The 25,367-nt window shown below is 28.3% G+C and overlaps 3 protein-coding genes across 3 annotated transcripts; 2 read left to right on the forward strand and 1 right to left on the reverse strand.

Moving 5' to 3' along the window:
• Nucleotides 1–2,148: 2,148 nt before the first annotated feature.
• Nucleotides 2,149–13,423, forward strand: LOC137000792 (uncharacterized). The gene has a single exon (XM_067358271.1). The coding sequence runs from the start codon at nucleotides 9,386–9,388 to the stop codon at nucleotides 10,379–10,381; it is 996 nt and encodes a 331-aa protein (XP_067214372.1). The 5' UTR covers nucleotides 2,149–9,385; the 3' UTR covers nucleotides 10,382–13,423.
• Nucleotides 11,164–12,279, forward strand: LOC137000741 (uncharacterized). The gene has a single exon (XM_067358092.1). The coding sequence runs from the start codon at nucleotides 11,164–11,166 to the stop codon at nucleotides 12,277–12,279; it is 1,116 nt and encodes a 371-aa protein (XP_067214193.1).
• Nucleotides 13,424–23,218: 9,795 nt separating the features above from the next.
• Nucleotides 23,219–25,367, reverse strand: LOC137000742 (DNA-directed RNA polymerase II subunit RPB2-like). The gene is made up of 4 exons (XM_067358093.1): nucleotides 25,251–25,367; nucleotides 24,764–24,941; nucleotides 23,354–24,628; nucleotides 23,219–23,232 (listed from the first exon to the last, which is right to left on the reverse strand). The coding sequence occupies exons 1-4, from the start codon at nucleotides 25,365–25,367 to the stop codon at nucleotides 23,219–23,221; spliced, it is 1,584 nt and encodes a 527-aa protein (XP_067214194.1).

The following is a 25,367-nucleotide window of genomic DNA, read 5'->3' on the forward strand; positions in this document are numbered from 1 at the left end:
GAATTTCCTCAATTTATTCATAATTTATTTGATGGTAGTCATGTAAAATCTAATGATTTTTTTCAACATATTCGCAGTTATAATAGTTCATTTTCACTTGCATCATTTAATGCCAATTTAATTAATTTTCAAAATAGACGACTTGGTCCGTACTGTTTTAAAATACAAGGACAGATTTATTATCAAATTAATACAGCGTTATATGCTGCGCAAAATGAAAGTCCTTCTTACGGTCAACTTTTTATTGTGGATTTAAATGAAGCGATCGATCATCGTCTTAATCAAAATTCGTGTTTAGATTTTGAAATTGTTCAAAACCTTGAACATATAATGCGGAGATCTAATGTATTTGCTCAATCTTATCAAATGATGGGTGAAGAATTAGAAAATCAACGACGTTTGGAAATGGAATCTGGTGATTTGTTACCAGGATTACAATTATCATTTACTTTAAGATCAGGTATGGATCGACGTCGATATAATGCTCAAAGAACTAATGAAGTTGCAGCTGTTTTTCGTACTACTGCTGATGGAGAAATTCCAGAATCATATGTTACAATACGTAATAAAAATACTAAAATTTTGCAAAAAGTAAGTACTATGGATCCAAATGTTGAACCATGGATATATCCATTATTTTATCCATATGGCACTCAAGGTTGGCATCGTGATTTAACAAAATTAAATAGCAATAAACGAATAACAAGAGGACAATATATTAAATATCGTATGGCTATTCGTGATGAATTTAATGTTTTTATATTAGGTCGTCGCTTATTTCAACAATGGCTTGTGGATAATTATGTAAAAATGCAAAAGGATAGAATTGATTATTGCAAAACTCATCAAAAAGAACTACGTTTTGAAACATATCAAGGTTTAAGAGATTATATACAAACTATGACAAATAATTTAAATGGACGTATTGGCAAAATGGTAATACTTCCTTCCACATTTATTGGATCACCACGTAATATGATGCAAAATTATCAAGATGCAATGGCAATTGTTAGTAAATTTGGAAAACCAGATCTTTTCATTACAATGACTTGTAATCCAAAATGGCGTGAAATTGAAGAAAATCTTTTGCCTGGTCAGCAAGCTTCTGATAGACCTGACATTTGTGCTCGCGTTTTTAACATTGAAAAAAATTATTTAATTGACTTGATTGTTAAGCAAAAATTTTTTGGTGAAGTAGCAGCGTTTGTGTATGTTATTGAATTTCAAAAACGTGGTTTGCCTCATGTTCATATGTTGATTACTTTAAAATATAATTTTAAAATAACAACTCCACAGATTGTTGACAAATATATTTCTGCTGAAATTCCTGATCCATCTGACAATCGTATTTTACATGATATAGTTATGAAGCATATGATTCATGGACCTTGTGGTGATTGGTGTTTGGTAGATGGTAAATGTTCGAAACATTATCCGAAATCTTATTTTGAAGAGACTTAAATGGATGAAGATGCTTATCCCTATTATTGTCGACGAAATAATGGTAAAAATTTTAAACGTCCTGGTGGTTATATAGTTGATAATCGTTATGTTGTTCCATATTGTCCTACTTTATCGATTATATTTAATTGTCATATTAATGTCGAAGTAGTTTCAAGTATCAAATCAGTTAAATATCTATATAAATATATTTATAAAGGGCACGATGTTGCTGCTATAACCATTGAACCAATAACAGAAAATGTAATTATTGATCATGATGAGATACACAATTATATCGAAACTCGTTATGTTGGACCTGTAGAAGCCTGTTGGCGTATCCTTGGTAAGAAGTTACAAGATAAAAGCCATACTATAATGCGTTTACCAGTCCATCTTCCTAACGAACAAAATATTATAATTGAAAATGAATCTAATAAAGACACAATAACTTCTGCATTAAGCCAGGTTACTATGTTAATCGATTATTTTTCATTAAATTTGCGTGATGAAGAAGCAAGACAATATTTATATATTGAAATTCCACGCTATTATACATTTAAAAAAGAGAAAATTAATGATAGAAATGTGTCACACTGGGTTAAACGCAAAAGTCACTATAATTGCATAGGACGAATGTATTCTGTTAGTCCATCTTAAACAGAATTATTTCATTTACGATTATTATTACTTACAATAAAGGGGGCTACAAGTTTTAATAATTTAAGAACTGTAAATGGAGAATTATGTCAATCATTTACGGCAGCATGTTTGGCTTTAGGTTTAATCGAAGATGATGATGAATGGAATCGAGCTATGAATGAAGCTGTTGGATGGATGATGCCACGACAACTTCGTAAATTATTTGTACGAATATTATTACATTGTCAGCCATTACATCCTGAAGAATTATGGGATAACTTTAAAACAGCTTTGTCGGAGGATTATGTTCGACATTTTGGTATGTTACAAGGACAGAAGAAAGCATATATACAAATCAATAATATGCTTTGTACTGAAGGCAAAAGTCTTGCTGATTTTCCACAAATGGAGCAATTATTAGAAACTGAGTTGTTAAACGAAGAGAATGATTATGTGATATTTGAACAAGCTATGGAAATAGGTACCAAACAATATAAACAATTAAATGATAAACAAAAAGAAATAGTTGATCTTGTGTTGAATAAATTAGATAACAATATTTATAATAATAATTATTGTTTTTATATTGATGGTCCAGGTGGATCAGGTAAAACATTTATATATACAACTATTTATCATTTAGCAAAAATTAGAAAGAAACACGTGTGTGCAATGGCTTTTACGGGTATTGCAGCGACATTATTACCTGCTGGAAAAACAGTTCATAAGACATTTGGATTGCCGGTTCCATTATTTGCTGATTCAACATCTGCTATTAAAATCCAATCAAAGGAAGCTCAATATTTGAAAAATACAGATATTTTTATCTGGGATGAAGCACCAATGTCACCACGATATGCTTTAGAAATTATGGATTGAACATTGCGTGATATTATGAACAATAATTTACCTTTCGGTGGAAAAATTGTTTTATTAGGTGGTGATTTTAGACAACTTCTGCCTATAAAAGTACATGGTACTCGAAATGAAATTGTGAATCTTTCTATTAAATTTAGTGCTATATGGAAACATTTTGTAAATTATTCTTTAACACAAAATATGAGAGTTCTTCCAGAAGAAATTGAATTTGCAAAATTTCTTTTAGATATGGGAGATGGCATATTGAATGATTCTAATGATAACATACAAATTCCTAAATGTTGTATAGCACCTATTAATGCTGATATTGTAGAAGATATATATGGTGATTTAATACGGAAAAAGGAATTTACCAAAATGGCTAAATGTGCTATACTTTCTGCAAGAAATACTGACGTAGATGAAATTAATAAAAAAGTTGTTGAATTATTAGATATAACTAATGAACGAATTTATACAAGTGTTGATAGTACTATGAATTGTGATGATAATGGCGATATTAGTGAAGCTTTGTTACCAGAATATTTAAACAGTTTATCTCCATCATGTCTTCCTTCTTATGAATTACGTTTAAAGCCAAATTGCATTATTATGTTGATTAGAAATCTTAGTATCAATGAAGGTCTTTGTAATGGTACTAGATTAATGATTATAGAACTTACAGATCATTTATTGAAATGTAAAATCTTAACGGGTGATAAGACAGGAGATATCGTTTTTTTAAATCGTATAACATTATATTGCGAAAATGTATATCCTTTTACCTTTTCAAGAAGACAGTTTCCAGTAAAATTAGCATTTGCTATGACAATTAATAAATCACAAGGGCAAACGTTTGATAGAGTAGGAATAGATCTTCGCAAAGATGTTTTTAATCATGGGCAATTATATGTTGCTTTCTCAAGAGTTCGTTCTTGGCAAGCATTAAAAGTTTTTCTTGGTAATCAACGAGATAATAGACACGTTAAAAATTATGTATATAAAGAAATATATATGTGAAATAAAAATATATATTAAACTGAAAGCTGTATTTAAAGATGTATGTTATAGTTAATTATGTAATTAACAAATATCATCGAGCAATTGCAAATATTATACGTCGATTTTGATGACATTGGAACCATCGGTTATTTAGTTCCTCGAAGCAAACTAAAGTTTTACTTTTTTTATATGTATAAATGGACATATATGGCGCTAAATGTATTAATTATTGCTCTGGAGTTCGCTGGATATATTTATTAATTTTTTTATTTATTAATTTTTAAATAATATAATTAAGTACTTGAAACTTTAAAGAAATGAATTTTAAGAAATATCGTCGAGCAATTGCAAATATCTCTCAAAGTCGATCTCTCAAATAATACATTGATGATTTAATTTCATACAAACAATAATCTCCATTTGAAAGATCGACTTTGAGAGATATTTGCAATTGCTAGATGATATTTGTTAAAATTCATTTCTTTAAAATTTTTAAATAATGTAAAAAAGTATTCATAAAAGTACTCATAAAAAAACACTCGGATTAATAAGAAGCATAAAGAACAGCGTGCACGGAGAGGAAAGCATGTACTGGAAGTGGTGCGCGCTATAGATATGAGAATTTTTAAAATTATTACTTACCTTTTTTTTACTTTTCTCTTTTATCCTTTCCTTCTCCTTTTTTCACTTTTTCACTCTTTTTTCACTCTTTTTAAAAAAATGCGTTTTTTGAACAGGGAATACGTCTGTACAATTTGACAGCTTGAAAAAATGTAAACAAGAGTGGATATGCGAAGCTAAATAGCGCGCGCGAAGCGCGCGCCTGTGTTGTTCTAGTATTATATAAATAATTATTTAATAAGAATTTTTGATTATTTAATTATTCATATAATATATTATTAAATTTATATTAAAATATTTAAATCTATAAAAAAATAAAAAAAAATCAATAAAAGCAAAAAAATAAATAATATATATAATATTAAATAAAACTCAGCTTCCAATTATTCTGAAATAATACCCCAATAAATAATTTTTAAAAATGTCAAAATCAGTTTTACCTCAAAAAAAAATAAAATAAAATAAAATACAATTAATTTTAATGAACAAAAAAATCCAATAAAAACTTTCATTAAAATTATAAATAAAAATATCTTTGATAATTCCTTTTTATTCAAACACATAAATATTTTTGGAATATGAATTTTAGGATTAATATCTATGTATTTAGATAAAAAAAAATTATCAAAAATTTTTTTATTTATAATTTTAATGAAAGTTTTTATTGGATTTTTTTGTTCATGAAAATTAATTGTATTTTTTTTATAAAAAGAATTTTTTTTTTTTTTTTTTTTTTTTTTTCTTGAGGTAAAACTGATTCTGACATTTTTAAAAATTATTTATTGGGGTATTATTCCAGAATAATTGGAAGCAGAGTTTTATTTAATATTATATATATTATTTATTTTTTTGCTTTTATTGATTTATTTTTTTTGATTATTTTATAGATTTAAATCTTTTAATTTAAATTCAATAATATATTATATAAATAATTATTTAATAAGAATTTTTGATTATTTAATTATTCATATAATATATTATTAAATTTATATTAAAATATTTAAATCTATAAAAAAATAAAAAAATAAAAAAAAAATCAATAAAAGCAAAAAAATAAATAATATATATAATATTAAATAAAACTCAGCTTCCAATTATTCTGAAATAATACCCCAATAAATAATTTTTAAAATTAAATTTTACCATTGACGTATAAAAAAATAAATATTGATACCATAAAAAAATATTTGAAACCGGGATCCGTTTTACTAACAAGCAATCATTACAGCAAAACTTTTATCATTACTCCTTCTCCGATAAAACACGGAGCAATATATTTCGGACACGATATACATAAAGAAATTAATACATTATACAATAATATAAAATTATATTTAGAATATAAAAAAATTAACCTTCTAAAGCCAAAAGACGAAATATATGTACCTGAACACATCAAATATTTAGATAACATATATAATATTATAGATATAAAAAAATTAATGGATAAATTAGAAACTTTGAAAGATAAATATAATAGTGACAACGACTATATAGTAGAAATTTCAGATAAAGGTCCTAGAATTTTAACATTTGACAAGTTTATAAAAAATAAAAATGAAATATTCATTTACCATTATTACAATAAAAAAATGATGAAATTAGCATCTATAAATTCTTTATATTTTTTAGGAACAAAATATTCGTTTAATAAAGATAAAGAAGGAAAATATTGTTTTGAAATGATAATTCAATCATACGAAATTATAGATAAGTACTTTAAATCTCTAAAAGTTTCAATAATTTTTGATTCATATTATACATCATCTTGTTTTACAAAAAGCAGATATTTCAATCTCGTGTACAGAAATTAAATTTAATGAAAATTTATAATAATTTTAATAAAACATGAATAGAATATACCAACAATTTCTAGAACACGGAACTCTTCTTGGAATTAATAGCAATAATTCTGTAATTTATGAAATAAACGATTACGGATCTTATACAACATTATCTAGTGACAATATTGTACTTGAAAAAGTTACAAGAAAATTTAGAACCAATATTTTTAAACTATTTGTAGAATATTGTAAAGAACACAGTTTAATAATATCAACTTTTATAGATATTACAATGTATTCAAAAGATAATAAAGTATTACATTACAACACTATTTGCAATAACGTAAAAAATACAAAAAAATATAAATTTAAAATATTAGATTATATAAAATGTAAGCATAAAATGTGTAAACTGTGTTACGATGGTGGTTACGTAATTATGGTATAATAGATAACATTTAGAAAATTATTTAATATTTATCTTTAGTTTGTTTGTGTTCATATTTGACTTTTGCTTGAAAGTATAATTAAGTACTTTTTTTTTTTATTATATGAAAATTTTAAATCTTTAAATCCCTCATTTATTTTTCTTAAAATCTTTACCTTATCGTCAATAATTAAAATATCTGCAATAAAATAATTATCAATATCTTTTATAATTTCAATAGTCTTGGAACACATATTATCTTCAAACTCAATTGGAATATCAAAATCTGATTTTTCTTTGCTATTACCTTCATTATTGCTGCTATCTATCAATTGATCTATTAAAGCCAATAAAGTCTCCTTTTTTATATTTGGATATAATTCAGTATTTAAACAAATTTTATCATCATCGAGTATTATATTTTTAGCTCTTATGCTTCCATCTACAGTAAGATTAGATCTTACGTTTAAATTATCTCCCGCCGTCTTAATTGTATTTAAAGTAGTTTGAAGTCTGGTTTTATCTTCTTCTAACATTTATTAAAAAAAAAAAACAAATTTTATTAAAATAAAAAAATTTAATTAATGAAAAAACTGAATTAATATCACTTCAAAATTAACAACATATCTTGATACTAATATAATTATATTAGTATTAATGTAATTTATATTAATATTAATAAAAAACATATCTTCATTATAAAATAAATAATATGTATTAATATTAATACAATTGTATTAGTATTATAACAATTATTATCAAATATAACACATTTTAATGTAACTAACATTATTACTATCAAACAAATAATATATCTTAAAACAATATAACATTGCTACATGTTATTATCAAATAGACAATACACTTGTACATTAACATTATTAATAAATAATTTGACTAATAATTGATGACATACATCTTTACACTAACCAATTAAAAATATGGAACGTAATTTAGAATATATGCGTTCATGTGAAAATCCTTAGAGAAAATAAGTACAATGAAAAAAATAAATCATTGGATATAATAAAGTTTCTGTATACATCATTATATAGAAAAGACTACTCGATTTTAAATATTATTAAAAACAAACAAATTATAAATTATTGCAACAAATACTATAGATGCGAAAAATGTCAGGATATAAAATATGTTAAAAGATGTATATATTATCATCTTAATAATAATATTCATAAACATTATCAGCATTTTGAAAATTATTTAGACAATTATTTTAAAGGATTTTTAAAAGAGATATATCTATATTACAAAGAAGAAATTATATATACAAGTATCGATCATGTAGAATACAATTTAAGAGATGAATATGAAAAAATATTTAATGTCTACGGTGATTATGATCACAAACAATTTAAAAATTCATTATTGAATAATATAATTAAAAAATGTCATATAGAAAAAAATAGCAAATTGTATAAATCAAAATTTTTTAACATTTTAATGTACTGTATATTAATATATAAATCTGATTTTAACATCATTGATTATGAAATAATTGTAAATAAATATTCTTTATTTAAAGATATCTATAAGATATCACATATACTAAATATAAAAAGAAATAGTTATAAAAACGAAAATATTAAAAAAATAACTTTTTCAAGCAATAGAATGTTAAATTATACATATAATTTTCATGGTAACGATTTAGATTATTATCATAAAAATATGATAAAATTAAACATAATGTATAGAACAAATATAGAAGATTACGCTTGTGAATATGATAATCACATAAGTGATTATTTAAATATAATAAATTCAAAATACGAGTTTAATTATTCTAATAAATTTATTAGTAACAGCCTACAAGATATAAACTTGTAATAACTTTTTATATTAACTTTTTCTAACTTATATTTTCTCTTCATACTGTTAATTATTAAATATGGTTACTTTTAACTTCCTATTGTTAATTTTAAAAAGAATTAAATAAGAATATTGAAAATATATACTAAAATAAATATCAACTTTTAAAATATGGATATTCAATTAAAATTCAGTATATTAACTAACGAATTGGTAGAAGCTACAGACATAGAAATCAATTATACTTAGTGTCTCGCCCTTCGAGATTACGAAGGTAGTATCGCTACTTATGCCTAATTGATCACACATTTTAGAGCTAATATACACAAATTTTTGAGAGGCCCGCGGTTGCGCTCGTTGCGCTCGTTGCGCCGCCCCACGTTCACTTTTGTCATTCGTTTTTCTTGTGCCACGTGGATCGCACGTTTTTTCTTTGTAAACTTATCGGGAAAGTAGTTCATCAACAACAACAATGGGAAAACACAAGAGATCTCGCAGTAGAGATAAAGAAAACGATCAAATCTGGAAAAGAATGAAAAGATTGGAGGAATTAATCGTGGAACGCATCCCGTCATCGCAACCTTTTCGGGAAACTAACCTCAACACGGACACGGCAAACTCTAAAGGTAAATCTTTATTTACAGATCACTCTTGTACGGGAGACAAGATGTTCTTAAACTAATCTGTATCAGAGACGAAATGTATTAATATCAATCTTGTACGAAAGACCAAAAAAAAAAAAAAAAAAAAAACACGGACGAGCTTATACGTGAGATAAGCCATGTTCCGAAGAAACTATGGCCGATCTTACACGAGAGGTAAGGCAGGGCCAAAGAAAGGCGTTCTTCCCACTATCAGGTCCTTCTTATATCTTTCAGGTAATGATCTGGAAAAATTGACATACACTGAAAAGGACACAGACGTAATAAAAAGTGTGGAAATCGCCGAAGCATCAAAAACACTAGACAAACCAGACTCAGGAAAAGTAACGGAGGAACCCCAGTTAGATTTAGATGAATCACTCTTATTAATTATGGGCGATGAACCTCCAGCTTCCAAAGAGGAATTAAAAGTACACTCAAGCATCGCCAAACGTTGGGGTCCTTGGTTCAAAACTTCCATGAAAAAAGAAGAAAAAGAGGAACTTTGTAAAAAATATCCTAGAGCTGGTTCCTTCTCTCTCGAAGCTCCTATCCTTAACGAGGAACTCACAAGATGTCTCAAAGAAAGTGCTCTCAAACGAGACAAGTATTTCAGCATCACACAAAACCTAGTGGGCACAGCTCTAGCAGCCTTGGTTCCGACTATTACTACCTTAATTACATCAAATACGGAGGATTCTAAAAAAGCTTTAACTGATGCTTGGAATTCAGCCCGAATTTTAGTAGAAATACATCGCTCGCAGACAATAGCTCGGAGAGCCTGTATTCTCCCAAGCCTTTCAAAACCTTTTGCAGAAGCTTTGGAAAAAAGAGAAGCAGATACCTTTCTGTTCGGAGAAAAGCTTGGAGAAAAAATAAATCAACTAAAATCAGTAGATAAACTCGGCCGGGAAATAAAATTACAATTCCCTAAAAAGCCTACGCCTCAAACAAAGCAGTTAAACTGGAAGAGCCCGTCGGTGTCACAGAACCAGAAGCCGACTCCCCAGACGGGCTACAAATCCAAACCCCCTCAGAAATCGTCGGCACACAAGACTTCATCGAGACAGAATCTCTCGTACCCTCGGTCCAGTCATTATCGCCACAGGGACTACCGTTTCAGACATCGCTCGTAGATATTACCACATCAACACAGGTAACGCGAATTGCAGGCAGGTTGGCGCATTTTTATGAAAAATGGAAAGAAATCACGTCTGACAAGTTCATTCTACATTGTATAAAGGGTTATATTATACAGTTTGAAAACATACCCTTTCAAAACTATATTCCAAAACAGAGTTGGTCATCTAAGGAAACAAAAGATCTCGAAGAAGAAATCTTAAGATTGCACGATCTGGGAGCAATTGAGATATGCTCTCCAGTACCTAATCAATTTATATCTAGCTATTTTTTAATTCCTAAACCAGGAAATAAATCAAGATTTATACTTAACCTCAAAGAGCTCAATAAATTTATCAAGACAGATCATTTTAAATTGGAAGATTTGAGATCAGCATGTAAATTATTGGATTCCGGAATGTTCATGAACACAGTCGATCTGAAAGATGCTTATCTCCTTATCCCAGTACATAAAAGCAGTAGAAAATATCTGCGTTTTATTTTCAACAATATAATTTACGAATTTACATGTTTACCTTTTGGCCTTTCAACCAGTCCATTCATTTTTACAAAACTAATGAAGCCGGTAGTGAATTGGCTCAGATCAAGGGGATACATGTCAGTAATTTATCTCGATGATTTATTATGTTTAGAAGAATCTTCAGAGCTATGCGAACAAAATTTACAAGTATCTTGCAAATTCTTCCAATCATTAGGATTAATTATAAATTGGGAAAAATCGAGTCTAATTCCTAATACATCATGTAAATACCTGGGATTTATATTAAATTCAGTGGACATGACCATTACTTTACCTGAAAAGAAAAAAGAATCGATATTAACTCTTTTATACAAATTTCAAAATAAAACAGTATGTAAAATAAAGGACTTTGCTCAACTAATAGGCACTCTCGTTGCTATCTGCCCGAGCGTAGAATATGGAACGCTATACTGCAAATCTCTGGAAAGAGCAAAAATAGAAGCATTACAAGCCAAACAGATGAATTTTGATAACAAAATGAAAATCCCTAGTTTTGTGAGAAAAGATCTGAATTGGTGGAAAAAAGCCATTCCACTAGCACGTAGACAAATCCGAAAACTTACCTTTGATATCGAAATCTTCTCAGATGCATGTCTCACAGGTTGGGGAGCCTTTTGTAATGGAACGGGAGCTCATGGAAATTGGAGCATCAAAGAACAATCTTTAGACATCAATCATTTAGAGCTCAGAGCGGCACTACTAGCTCTAAAATCCTTTGCGGGTGACCTTACGAATCAACAAATTCTCTTAAGGGTTGATAATACGACAGCTCTTGCATACATCAATAGAATGGGTAGTGTAAAGTCTACAACCCTCCATGAACTCGCTACAGAATTTTGGAAATGGTGTGAAGACCGTGATCTCTGGGTTGTCGCGGCTTATATAGCTTCAAAAGAAAATAAGGAAGCTGACATATTATCTAGACAAATTAACGAAGACACAGAGTGGACTCTGGCTGATTACGCTTTCAAACAGATCACTAAAGTTTTTGGATTTCCAGAAATTGATCTGTTTGCCTCTAGAATCAACACAAAATGCAAAAAATTCTGCGCTTGGGATAGAGATCCAGAAGCAGTCGTTTCAGACGCCTTTACAATAAATTGGGAAAATCTAAAATTTTACGCATTTCCACCTTTTTCTATCATTGGAAAAGTGTTACAAAAAATAAGAAATAATAAAGCATCAGGCATTGTAGTAGTGCCACTGTGGAATAGTCAAACTTGGTTTCCACTATTTCAAAAAATGAGTCAAGGCGACTGGTTGTGTTTTGAACCTAATCAATACTTATTATCATCCTCTTTCAGGAATCTTCCACACCCACTTGCGAGAAAACTTACCCTGGTTGCCGCGAAATTATCCGCCAAGCGTTTCTAAAGAAAACAGTTCCAAAAGAAGTCATCGCAGTTCTGATTTCTTCTCTAAAAGAGTCAACATTAAAACAATATGACAGTACCTTTAAGTTGTGGTGGAAATTTAATCAAGAACGAAATCAAAGCTTTTTAGATGTCTCATCATTCAAAGTATTGACCTTTTTAACTTCAAGATTTGAAAACGGAGTAAAACATGGAACAATAAATTCTGCGCGAGCGGCATTGGCGCTGATTTCGTCAGACGATATTTCCAAAGATCCAATAATCTCCAGATTCGTAAAAGGATGCTCAAAACAAAGACCAAGTAGACCGAGGTATGATACCACCTGGGATGTGGATCCGGTCCTAAGACAGTTAGCAGCATGGCATCCTATACAGTCTTTAACCTTAAAGACCCTCTCTTATAAACTAATAATATTATTAGCACTAGGAACTGCTCATCGGCTCCAGACATTTTCCTTGATGAAACTAGAAGACATTATACGTTCAACAGAAGGCATTGAAATTAACATTTCGGACCATATTAAAACTTCAAAAAGTGGTAAAATACAACCGACCCTAAGATTACCATTCTTCAGGAGCAAGCCTGAACTATGCATTGCTAGTACTTTACTTCATTACTTAGACAGAACGAAAGAAATCAGAGGTAGCGAGCAAAGAATTTTAATCTCCTTCAATAAACCACACTGTAAAGTTAAACAAGACACGCTTGCTCGTTGGATAAAAACAACATTACAAGACCTTGGAGTAGACAAAAAATACACTGCACATAGTACAAGACACGCTTCAACTTCGAAAGCAGCACAAAAAGGTGTCAGTATTCAGGAAATAAGAAGAGTAGCAGGATGGTCTCAAACTTCAAAAGTCTTTGCTAATTTCTATTGTAGACCAATTATTACTCATGACAATAACTTTGCATCTACAGTACTGCTTCCATTAGACATATAATTCATACTTTTCATTTATTAATTCTATGTTTATGATAATTAATTGTATCCACAATACTGCTTCCATAAGACATATAATCTATAAAAATTTTTTTATTATCTTAAAATATTTCTTGGATATCTAGCTACAAACTAAATAAATAAATTGATTAAATTAAATTAATTAATTAAAAAAAAAAAAAAAAAAAAAAAAAATTTGTACTAGCTCTAAAAATCTACCTTCGTAATCTCGAAGGGCGAGACACTAAGTATAATTGAACGATCAACCGAGCCCGCCGAAGGCGGGCGAAGGTTGATCTGAATTATACGCGTGTCTCGCCCGAGAGATTGCCCACCCAGTTACATTTCCCCGGAAAAAAAAAAAAAAAAAAAAATCAATTTCTTTTTCCTTTCCCGTTCATACACAAATTTTTTCTTCACAGGCTTTAAACAAAAATGACAAAAGTGAACGTGGGGCGGCGCAACGAGCGCAACGAGCGCAATCGCGGGCCTCTCAAAAATTTGTGTATATTAGCTCTAAAATGTGTGATCAATTAGGCATAAGTAGCGATACTACCTTCGTAATCTCTCGGGCGAGACACGCGTATAATTCAGATCAACCTTCGCCCGCCTTCGGCGGGCTCGGTTGATCGTTCAATAAAAATAAACAATCATCTGAAATAGGTACTATCAAGGATAGAAGATTGGGAGAAGTTAATAATGTAGAATGTGATACATGTCAACTTACAAAAAATACTGGATGTAATGGCCATTCTGGGAAAATACCATTAGGAAATAAAATATTTGTACATCCAAGTATGATAAGCGAAATCAAAAACATATTAAGTACTTTTTTGATTTCAAGAACATTGGGTGATTACAATTGCAAAAATATTTCATATTCAAGATATACAGATCCACTAACTCCAATACCAGATATCAAAACACTCGATATATCTAGAAAATTTTATTGTATTATGATAACTGATGGTATATACGAATTGATAAATATCGATTTTTTTTATAGTTAATACAGTTAAAAGAGTTAAATTCAATACAATTCACGAATATATTTTCAATGAGTGTAATAAAAAACAAAGTCAAAAGGACAATTTTACAATATTATCTGAAATTTTTTCAGAAAAAAAATAGTAATTACTTTTTTAATATTTTAGATAAAACATTAATAAATTCACTCTTTGATACTTTATCATCATTATTACTATCAAATAAACATTTTAATATCGATAATTCTTTATCTATAGATACTAAATCATTATGTGGATGATACGTTTTATAAATCGTCTTTATCTTATCATAATCTAAATCATCCTTTTCTTTATTAGACACATTATCGTAAAATAATTCTTGAGAGCTTTTAGATGTATCAAATTCTTTAATTCCATTTTTAAATTCATCGAAACTTATTTTATTATCTTTATTAATGTCATATTTTACAATTATATCTTCTAATTGTTTATCTTTTAATTTTACATTTTCAAATATCTTATAAAATTTCTTTAGATCTTTTTTTGTAATATACTCGTTATCTGAAGAAATATAATCGAATAATACTCTTTTAATATCAGAAGACATTTATACTACTAAAAATAAGTTACAGACTCGTTAACTTTGTCATTGCAAGTATTAAGAGGAAGTATTTTGGAATTTAATATATCTTCGTCTATGTAAGTATTAAATATATTTGTTGTAATTGAAAAATAACCAGTTCTATTTATTATTTTCATAATAATATCTTTATTTTTATTATTATCAATGTAATAAAACCAATTGGTAAGCATGAATTGAGAATTTTGATCTATCATTCTTATTATCATTTATTTAATAATGTAATATTTCAAAAAACCCAAGTTAAAAATGAAATTCTATTATATTATGTTAATATAATAATATTAACAATGTCGTCTTCTAGGCAAATAAAAAAGTCTGATATATACCAAATAAATTTAACATATGTAGATGATTGTTACAGTAATACATTTACAGACAACGACTACAATTTCGACAATGATATACTAGTCACATTCAGTAATTTAAATATACACAAAGATGATAGTAATAAATATAATAATAAACTAAACGAAAAAATAAATATTAAAAAAAATGTTACAGAAAAAATAAATATTAAGAAAAACGTACCTAAGAAAAAATGTACAAAAAAGTGAAAATTTAATTAAGTTATACAAATACTTATAAGAATTCCAATATAATGAGTAAATCGTACTCATTTAGCTGCCGATATGACAAAGACTTACACGAATTTTATATAAAACAAAGAAATTTCTTCTGGACTGAAAATGAGATAGACTTTACTAAAGATATTAACGACTGGAATAGCTTAAATAATGATCAGAGAAATGTTTTAAAATATATACTAGCGTTCTTCCTTCACAGCGATGGACTTATATGTGAGAACATACAGACAAGATTTTCCAACGACATTCTATCTATAAAAGGGGCTAAGTACTTTTATAATATACAGACAGTTATAGAAAATATACATGAGATTGTATATGATAAATTTGTAAATATATACATTAATGATAAGGACGAAATTGTAAAATTGAATAATAGAATTTGTCTTGATCCTGTAATAGATAATAAAATAGCATGGATAGAAAAATGGATGAACTCGAACGATTCATTCGGAGCCAGACTAGTCGCTTTTTCAATAATAGAGGGAGTATTTTTTACTGGCTCTTTTGCTATTATATTTTATATGAAACATCTTGGAAAAATGAATGGACTCGCACAAGCAAATGAACTCATAGCTAGGGACGAACAATTACATTGTGAATTCGCATGTTATATGTATAGAAATAAGCTTGATGATTGTGATAAAATATCCAAGAATAAGGTATATAGTATTATTGAAGAAGCTGTGAACATCGAAACAGAATTTTATAATAAATCTTTAAATGTTGAAATAATAGGCTTGAATAAAGAACAAATGATTCAATATACAAAATTTACAGCAGATAATGTTATAGAGTTACTTGGATATGAAAAATTTTATAATGTTAAATCCCCATTTGATTTTATGGAAAATATCATATTAAATAGAAAAACTAACTTTTTTGAAAGAAAACCCACAGAATATTTAAAGGTTAATAAAAAAGTACTAAACTTCGATAATATATAAAACACCTAAAAATGTACAAATATATATTTTATATCTACAGAATATATATATTTCATAGTTACTATTAGACCAAGAAGACTGTTATCTTTTTCCCAAAATAATTCTATTATACATTTTTTATTAATATCTTCAATAAATTCTCTTGTTTTTTTTTATATTATCAGTTATGCATAATATATAATCTGATTTCTGTATAATTTTATATATTATATTAGTATCAATTTCGTGAAAATTGTAGAAATAAGCACACGATTCTTTATAATTCAACGATTCTTCATTATTATAATCATAATAAATTATTTCAGGACTTTTTAAACTTTTAATAACATTTTTTATTTCGTTTTTATATTTCTCATCAATACATATACTATCTACATCAAAATTCAAAAAGTTTGAATATGTTATAGATCTTTCTATAAAATTAATTATATTAATATTATCCATTATAAATGAACGGAAACATTTTTGGTTTTAACAACTTGGGAAAATGATTATCCGAAACAGATAGGAAACTTAATATAATATGTGAAAATATTCAAGCATTTAATAGTAGAGATATATTTTCATTTTCTATAAATAAAACTTTTAAATTTAAACACTGTGATAATATAATATTACACAAAATAAAAACAAATATAAAATACAACGGATTTGTAGTGTTATCTATCGTAATAGATGAAACTGAATATGATGTCTTAGAATTTCTCTTTAATAACGAATATATAGACATGGAAATAAATAAACATCTTAATAAAATAAAAAATAAAGAGCTAAAAATTATACTGAAAGACGAGCTAGGAAACGATATGAGAATTCACAAAGGATATGTTTATATAAAATCCTAATTTCTTAATCGTATAATATAGAAACTTTTTTAAAATATTTTTTAACATTTTCTATCAATATACTTTTATTTTTCTTAAGTAATCCTAATAATAAGTTTATATCTAATTCCTTATCCTTGTCTTTTATAAAGTAATTCTCTCCGTCTATCAGTCCATTTGATAAAAATATACATGAACATACTTGAGATAAAGTACTATCACTTATATATATTTCATCGTAGCTTTTTTTAGAATTTCTATGAAATTTCTCTCTAATGTTACTTCCATCATAAATATATAATGTATGATCGAAATTTAAAATACTTTCCTCTATAATATTGAAAATAATATCAATTATTTTTACTATAAAATCAGTATATTGAGATATACTAATGTCAAAATAATGAAAAATATTAAAAGTTATTGTATTTTCACACCCATAAACATAAAATGGTTTTGATTCTGTAGTTTCTCTTCTTAATGATTTATAATTATTATATTCTTTTATAATCTCATTCTCATCTATTTCAAATGTATCTGATAAATTCTTAGCTATAATATTATCAAATGATATATTGCTACTTAATAATATTCCATCAGACTTTATTATAATATTCTCTTCCTCAACTGCCGGTAATTTAATTAAATAATGATACTCGTGTCTATCTTTCAGTTTTACTTGCTTTATCTTATTATCATTAGATACAATAAAAGGTTTTATAACTCTAATATTTTCAAAATAAGCTCTATTTTGTAGTTTTATACTATAATATATACTGTTACGTCCTGATCAGACTACACGATTCTTTTCTTTTCATTAAATACCAGACCTAGTAAACGCGGAACCAACAAAACTCTTAAGAAATATTATAACGCCAGAGCTGTTTTTCTCATGAGACACCAGGAGCTCGAATCTTCTCACGGAGAAAAATAGCATGGATATTTCAAAATACCTTGGCCGCTCAGCGTGCCTATCGTCGCCAGAAAAACCGTAAAAGTCAAAACTTCGCGGTAGCTGGAGTCCTTAACCGACTCCAGACGGTTAGAGTAAGAGATAAAAAGAAAAAACTGGCACCAACTAGTCATACTCTTGGATTCCACCTACGGGAACTTTAGCTAGTAGATAGGGTTTTACCGAGTAACGATCGGGGAATGACCGCAGTCGCATGCCGAGAAGGCGCGACACCTGATACGGCGCACGTGTTTAGTAGGTCTGGGAAACCGAGATGCATTAGTCGCACTCTCCACGCGACACCAAGGGCACGCGACAGTCGTAAACTGTCAAATTTATTAGATCAGTGACCCAAGGCTTTGCGAACTTATATACCGATTCTTAACCACCCAATCCGAAAGCCGAGAATCGGGGCAAGCACTTCTATAGACCACCCATCATTCCATCGTATGGTCTAAAGACTACGCCCACCCAGATCTTAAGACACTGAGATGCACCCCACCTATACTAATTAACACCAACCGGGTTACGCCACCTCAAAAACCTACCCCCATCATATATGGACCCGAAACGACGCTATTCCTTATTCGTTAGGGCCTCTTTCTTCCTATCTCATTTCAAGTAACCTAATCATCTAAACTCAATCCTATTAGCTAAAAATGACGCCATCCTCCCCCACATTAAAAATTTTCTCGCAAGACTAATTCCTATTCGATCCTCGCTCCAAAAACCTAAGATTTTCCAAAGGGATCTACCCCAAAGAAAAAGTATAAAAACCCGTGTTCTGGTGGCTCCGGACACAATCACACACAGTTTTTCAAGCAGTTTGCGCAGTTATTCCGTTTAGCTCAGTTTCTCGAAACAGTTTTTCGAGTAGTTCGGGGGCGCGAATCAAAGAGTAAAATCAGTTGATACTTTGTCGCGACCATCTCGTGGTGCATCTCAAGTAGAGGGTCCATTACCTTGACGACACCATCCCGCAGTAGGGTGCCCACTCGTTTACAAAAGGGTCCGACGCCTATACAACACCTTCCCTCAACGGGGCGCCTGCTCAGAACCACCGAACATATTCAACGCGATCCGAAACTACTCTGCAACGAGTAAGTCAGTTCATTTCTCTTTATTTTATTATTTCTTCTGTCCTCCCTCCGGAAGAATAAAACACTCACACACACACACACACACACACACACACACACTTGTAAAGAATACATAAATAAAATTATTAACATATGCGATTAAGAATTAAGTTTTTGTATCCTAATTATAAATTCAATCAAATTAAAATGTTGTCTTTAGTAAATTAAACTTTTGTTCTTTTTCATTTAACCACACCCTCCTCGTTCGTCACCCCCTCACACCTTCCCTCTCAAATTGCGCACAAAGGTTCCCCGGGTAATAGGGATTCAATTCCTTGACCCAAAAAGGGAACCACGAGCGGTTGGCTTGTTGACGGAGTAAAAACGACTCTTCCAGTCGCTGACCCGTCGCAAGTCCTAAACGTGCCGCTCGGCTCGTGCGGTCAGGTCCGTTTACGTCGATCGCCGAGCCCAACGAAAAAATTCTACATCTATCAGGACGTAACAATACCATATCCTATTTTTCTCTCTAAAATATCAATCATATAATCAGAAAATAAATACAATATCGAAATATTAGAAAGTTCTTTAATTATATCAAAAGGAGATATATGTAAATTATGATCATGAAAGATAAAATTTTGATTTAATGATGGTATAGATATATTATTGTTGTAAGTTGTTACAAACATTCTATTAACAAGTTTATCACATTGGATTTTAAGTACATCAACAAACGACATTAAGCCATTAGATTTTTGTTCTTTAATCTCATTAAATATCGGTAAACACGCGGATTCCATATTTATTAATATTTGAACATATAAATGCTTTCTTTATACTTTACAGTATTTTTTTTCATAATAATTTTTAATTTACTATTGTCACACATATTAAGTAGACAGAAAGTTAATAACCTAATATTTAAAAAAGCTAAAGAGGCTGGATTAACTACAATCAACTGTAAATATGGAGCATGGTTTATCGTTAGTAAAAACTTAAGACATTTAGATATAGAATTTATTAAAAGAGACAATGATATTTTAGATTGTGAAAAACACAATCCATCAAAATCTGATAGGTATATATCATGCGGAAATAATGGTCTTTATAATAATAAAAATCATATATGTTATAGTATGATGTCAGAATTACTATTTAATTTATAAATGAAATTTTATAATTATAAAATTGATACCAAAATGAATTCAAAAATTAATGATTTAAAATTTATTAGAGAAATATTGAATGACGAAAACCGTTTTAAATCAATACTTTTGACAAGAAATTTTGACAAATATACATATTTAAGACAAATGGCATTTAATGATTATAATGCAAATAAAGAAAAAATAAAACATTATATAGAATATGTTTTATCGCAACTTAACAATTTCGAATCCGATACACTTCACGGAAATATCATGTATTATAATGATAATTATATAATTTTAAAAAATATAGTTAAAAAAGAAGACATATTACTAAACAGAAGATATATAACCATACGAGAATTATTCAATAACATTTTTGAAATCAAAAAATTATAATATGGTTATATTATAAAAAAATATAATATGATTTTAATATATTATTTTAATATAATATTGTGATAATGTAAATGTGATAACTGCAAAAAAATGATCTCTTAGAATATAGGTATATTTTATTTTTATTAAATGAAAGAACTGAATGAATTAATAGACTTGTTACTTAAAAATATACCAAATTCAAATAATGTAGATTATATTAGAAACAATTACAATTCATTAAAAAAATTACAAGAATATATTAAAATTGACAAGATAGTTCCAAAGATAAGTGAAATATCAGAAAATAATATACTTAAATAAATATGACATTAAGGATAATTGATAGTCATAAGAATATAGGAGAAATATTAAATGAGAATATTAATAAAAATTATAAACATGTAATTTTTCTAGATTGGGACGATACTGTTATAAGTACAAGTTCACTAAATAATTATAAGTTTGAATTTCGAAATCAAAGAGAAAAATTTGATATAATTGAAACATTTAAAGCTTTTTATATAAATGATTCGTGCCTTGCATTATATATATTGACATACAGACAGAATCCATACGATGTTCAAGGAGAAGCTACAGAATTAAAAATAATGGAATATTTAAAATCAGATTATAAATGTAGAAGAACAGATACATATAATAGAATAGGTCCTATAATTTCTGTAGACTATGGATGTCCTAAAATAAACGTAATTCAAGAAATCATTAATGAAGATTTTAATAAAATAACTAATAATGTTCTTTTATATTTTGTAGATGATAACTATAAAAATATAGTAGGATGTTTATTATCAAGTAAATACGAAGATAACATGTTTATCTATTTTTTTCCAGACTCAAATGAAGACCTAACAATATCAAGAAATATAAACAAAAAAGCTAAAGAAATATTAAAATATTTAAAATAAAAATATATTAAAATCTATTGAAATTTAGTACATTGTTTTACAATCATTCCTAAGATATTTTCAAATTCTTCTATTGTCATCTTTTCAAATTGATAACTTTCGTCTTTAAACTGTTTTAATTCAAAATTATCATTTTTATATACTATATTATTGATTGATTTTATTTTTAGATTTTCCTTCGGATTTGGTATCAACAAGAAATTTCTTCCTATAATATATTCCATTACTGCTGTAGTACTATCAATAGATTCGATCTTATCGTCATCTTTCTCTTTTTTTACAGGCTTAAAAAATTTCAAGTTAGAATTGACTTTAAAGAATATAATAATGGGTCTATTTTTTTCACTGAATACAGTCTTTTTACTTCTCACAATTCTTTTTTTTCCTTTTGTATTGATTTGTTTGAGATATATTATATTTTTATTGTCTGTATTTCCAAAAATCAATGGGATATACGATATATAAATATATATTCAGAGATATGCTTTTCAGTTAACTGTTCCTGAGACAATTTAGCTTTGACTAAATTACTGTCGATAATAGCTGCCATTACAATATCCTTGCCACTAGGTTTAATACTTTCAAACTTATAGTTTTTAAAATTCTTCTTAAACTTAAGATTTTTCTTTATTTTATTAATAAAAGTCTTTACTATATCAAATTTATAACCTCCCTGTAGACATTCCGAATCTGATGTGTCGTCAACAGAATCTACAGAAAAAGAATTGATATAAAATATTCTTTTTTTTCTATCATTTTTTTTCTTTAATATGTTGCTTATCTTAATATCTTCAATTAAAATACTATCGTCTGATTCTGAAGTATATTCCTTCATAATTCTATTTAAATGCGAATATTTTTATAAAATCTTCTAGTAAAATTAGTTCCTATAGATCCGTTACTTGATTTGTATATAACACCAAATATATCATTATATCTCTCTTTAGTATAAAATATTTTAATCTCTTTATTATCGTCAATATCTTTTTTAAATACCGTTTTTACTGATTTTTTTAGTGAATTTACTATTCCTTCCATTTTTTGCTTATCCATTAATATAAACGTATTATTTCCTATATTTGATATGTAATTAAACGAAAGTTCTCTCTCATAAAATATATTTAACTCGTGTGTTTTTGTATCTTTCTTTGACAAATTTGCCTTAGATGTTAATATAATAGGTTCTGGATATACGTTTTTTCCAAATTCTAAATTATTTAAGCCTGTAACTTTATCTATAAATACATAATATATATATTCAAAATCTTTACAACGTGTAATTATTTTATAACACGTGTTCAATTTCTCTTTTTCATAAGTCATATCCGTAATAGTATCTTTATTGTACATAATAGTATTCAGTTTATCATTATATCCCTTTATAATTTTAGTTTTTATTAATAAAATATCAATTAAATTATTTAGCAAATGTTTATTAACTTCCATACTAAAAACAGTTCAATTTAATAATTTATATTTCATATTTTATTTAAACTATAAAAAATCGGGATACAATATTTTCTCTTTCACAATTTTTGGTATTATAATTTTTCCCCTGCAATTTAAAGATTGTAAGAATACTTTACATGCATATGTAAAATTAAACTTATTCAATTCTGGAGAGTAACTCAAATTTTCACATCTGGTACACTTCCATCTAGAATAGTCAGGATTACTCTCATGAGTTGCGAAATCTCCGCATCTAGTACATATAAACGATTTAATTCTGTCTTCCACTGAATCTGATAGTAAAGAGAGTAATACATCTGAAGCTCCATGGCACGCAATTCCGTCTCCCTCCATTTCTCCGAATCTTATTCCTCCTTGTCTTTTTTTTCCACTAGGTGCTTGAAGTAATTTTGTCTTCTTTCCTCTGTTTCTCACTGTTATTTTCTGAATAGCCATCTGAGTGAGTAATAGGTAATACTCCATACCCATAAAATGTTTATTTCCACCATCACATTTTATCAATTCGTGTGTATAAGGATTGTATAGATCAACCAAACAAAATGCCTTTTCATCATACTCCTCGTCTGTAAGATTATCATTATATCTCTTGTATCTATTTATTATTTGAGAATGATAAGAATCTAATCCTGTATTTGTCAAAGGTTGATAATTTATAAGTTTAATACTTCCCTCGTTGTCTCCGAAAGGATTCGAAGAATAACTACTGGTAAGTTTTATCTGATTGTAGAAATTAAATGTTTTCCTAGATATAATAGAAACGCTGTTTATAATTATATCCGGAGTTACCCCATTAATAGTATGAGGCAACATATCGTTATCAATAATACATCCTATAGTACCTTTTTGGGCTGCCTGGTTTGTCATTTTATCTCCTATCTCTTTATATCTGAAACTACTCAAGAGATATTTTATAACTATATTACTGTTTCCTTCTTTCCTTATTCGTTCTACTCTAACAGGATAATTTGTAGATAATCCATCTGACACATCAAACGATATATTTGACTTGATGTTGAAATTTTCAGCACTTTTAAATCTACAATCTATATGTTTGTGCATAGCATCATCTTTCTCAAGTATAGTTCCAATTCTAGGGAGCCCGGTTGCTTCAAGTTTCTTGTGAGAATGAATCAATCTTGAAGGAAGAGGGGAATTTAAACCTAGAACAGGGACTTCTGATCTATACTTTGTGGTTGAAATCACGCTTAATTTTCCCGATTTGTAACAACTCGAGCTTAATATGATAGAATCTTCCAAATTCATAGCTTTCCATGACATAACAGCTACCATTAGATGAACTCCAAATCCTCTGTGGATTAAATTTGAAAGCTGCAAAGTATCGTTGGTTATACACGGAATTTCAAACGGAAGAGATAAATTCAATGTATTATCAAATTTATTGAAGTTGTCTCTAGACATTCCTGATAACGTATGCTTCTGTTGAGCGTCTCCCAATGTAACTCTTGCTCCTGTCATTCTCCCTATATCGGTTAGATAAGATGTTAAATGACTTACTTTTGATAATGACGATAAATCTATATAATTTATTTTTAATTTATCGTTATTGTTCATAGAATAAAACTTTTCTACGCTTGGACATATATTTGAATACAAACTTTGTTCGACGTCAATAAATTCTACAACATGCGGATATTTCTGCATGAATAAGTAAAAGTCATTAAGCACTTCTTTGTCGTTCATAATATCATTGTAATATTCTTGGCACACTATGGATCCTTTTTCTACTACCATAACAGGTCGTACCAACCTCTCTATTCCTAATGTAATTCTTATCTGTAAATACATATCATCTACAGGATAAAACAACGAGGTAACTTTGTCTCTTTTGTGCATTGGTATAACACTGATTCCAAAATCGTAAGACGAGAAACAATTTTTTCTCTTTAATTTTCTTAATTTCTTAACAAACGTCTTAACATATGTCTTACATATAGAATTTATATAAAATTCAGAGTGATCAACAATAGAGACAATAACTCCATTTTCAATATCAGTATGTTTTTTTGTATCGTCTTTAATAAACTTCTCTAATTCGTTAAAAATTTTTTCATGCAAACTTCTTGTATAATGCGTTACACTTACTCCGACATTCAAGGATTTTATGAGGCCAACATTTGGACCATGATCTGTTGTATTGCTAGGATCAAGCCATCCGTTTGTTGATGGATGAACATTTCTCATTTCTAAAGACTTACTCAT

This window comes from Linepithema humile, chromosome 6 (assembly GCF_040581485.1).
Source record: "Linepithema humile isolate Giens D197 chromosome 6, Lhum_UNIL_v1.0, whole genome shotgun sequence".
Taxonomy (NCBI): Eukaryota; Metazoa; Arthropoda; class Insecta; order Hymenoptera; family Formicidae; genus Linepithema; species Linepithema humile.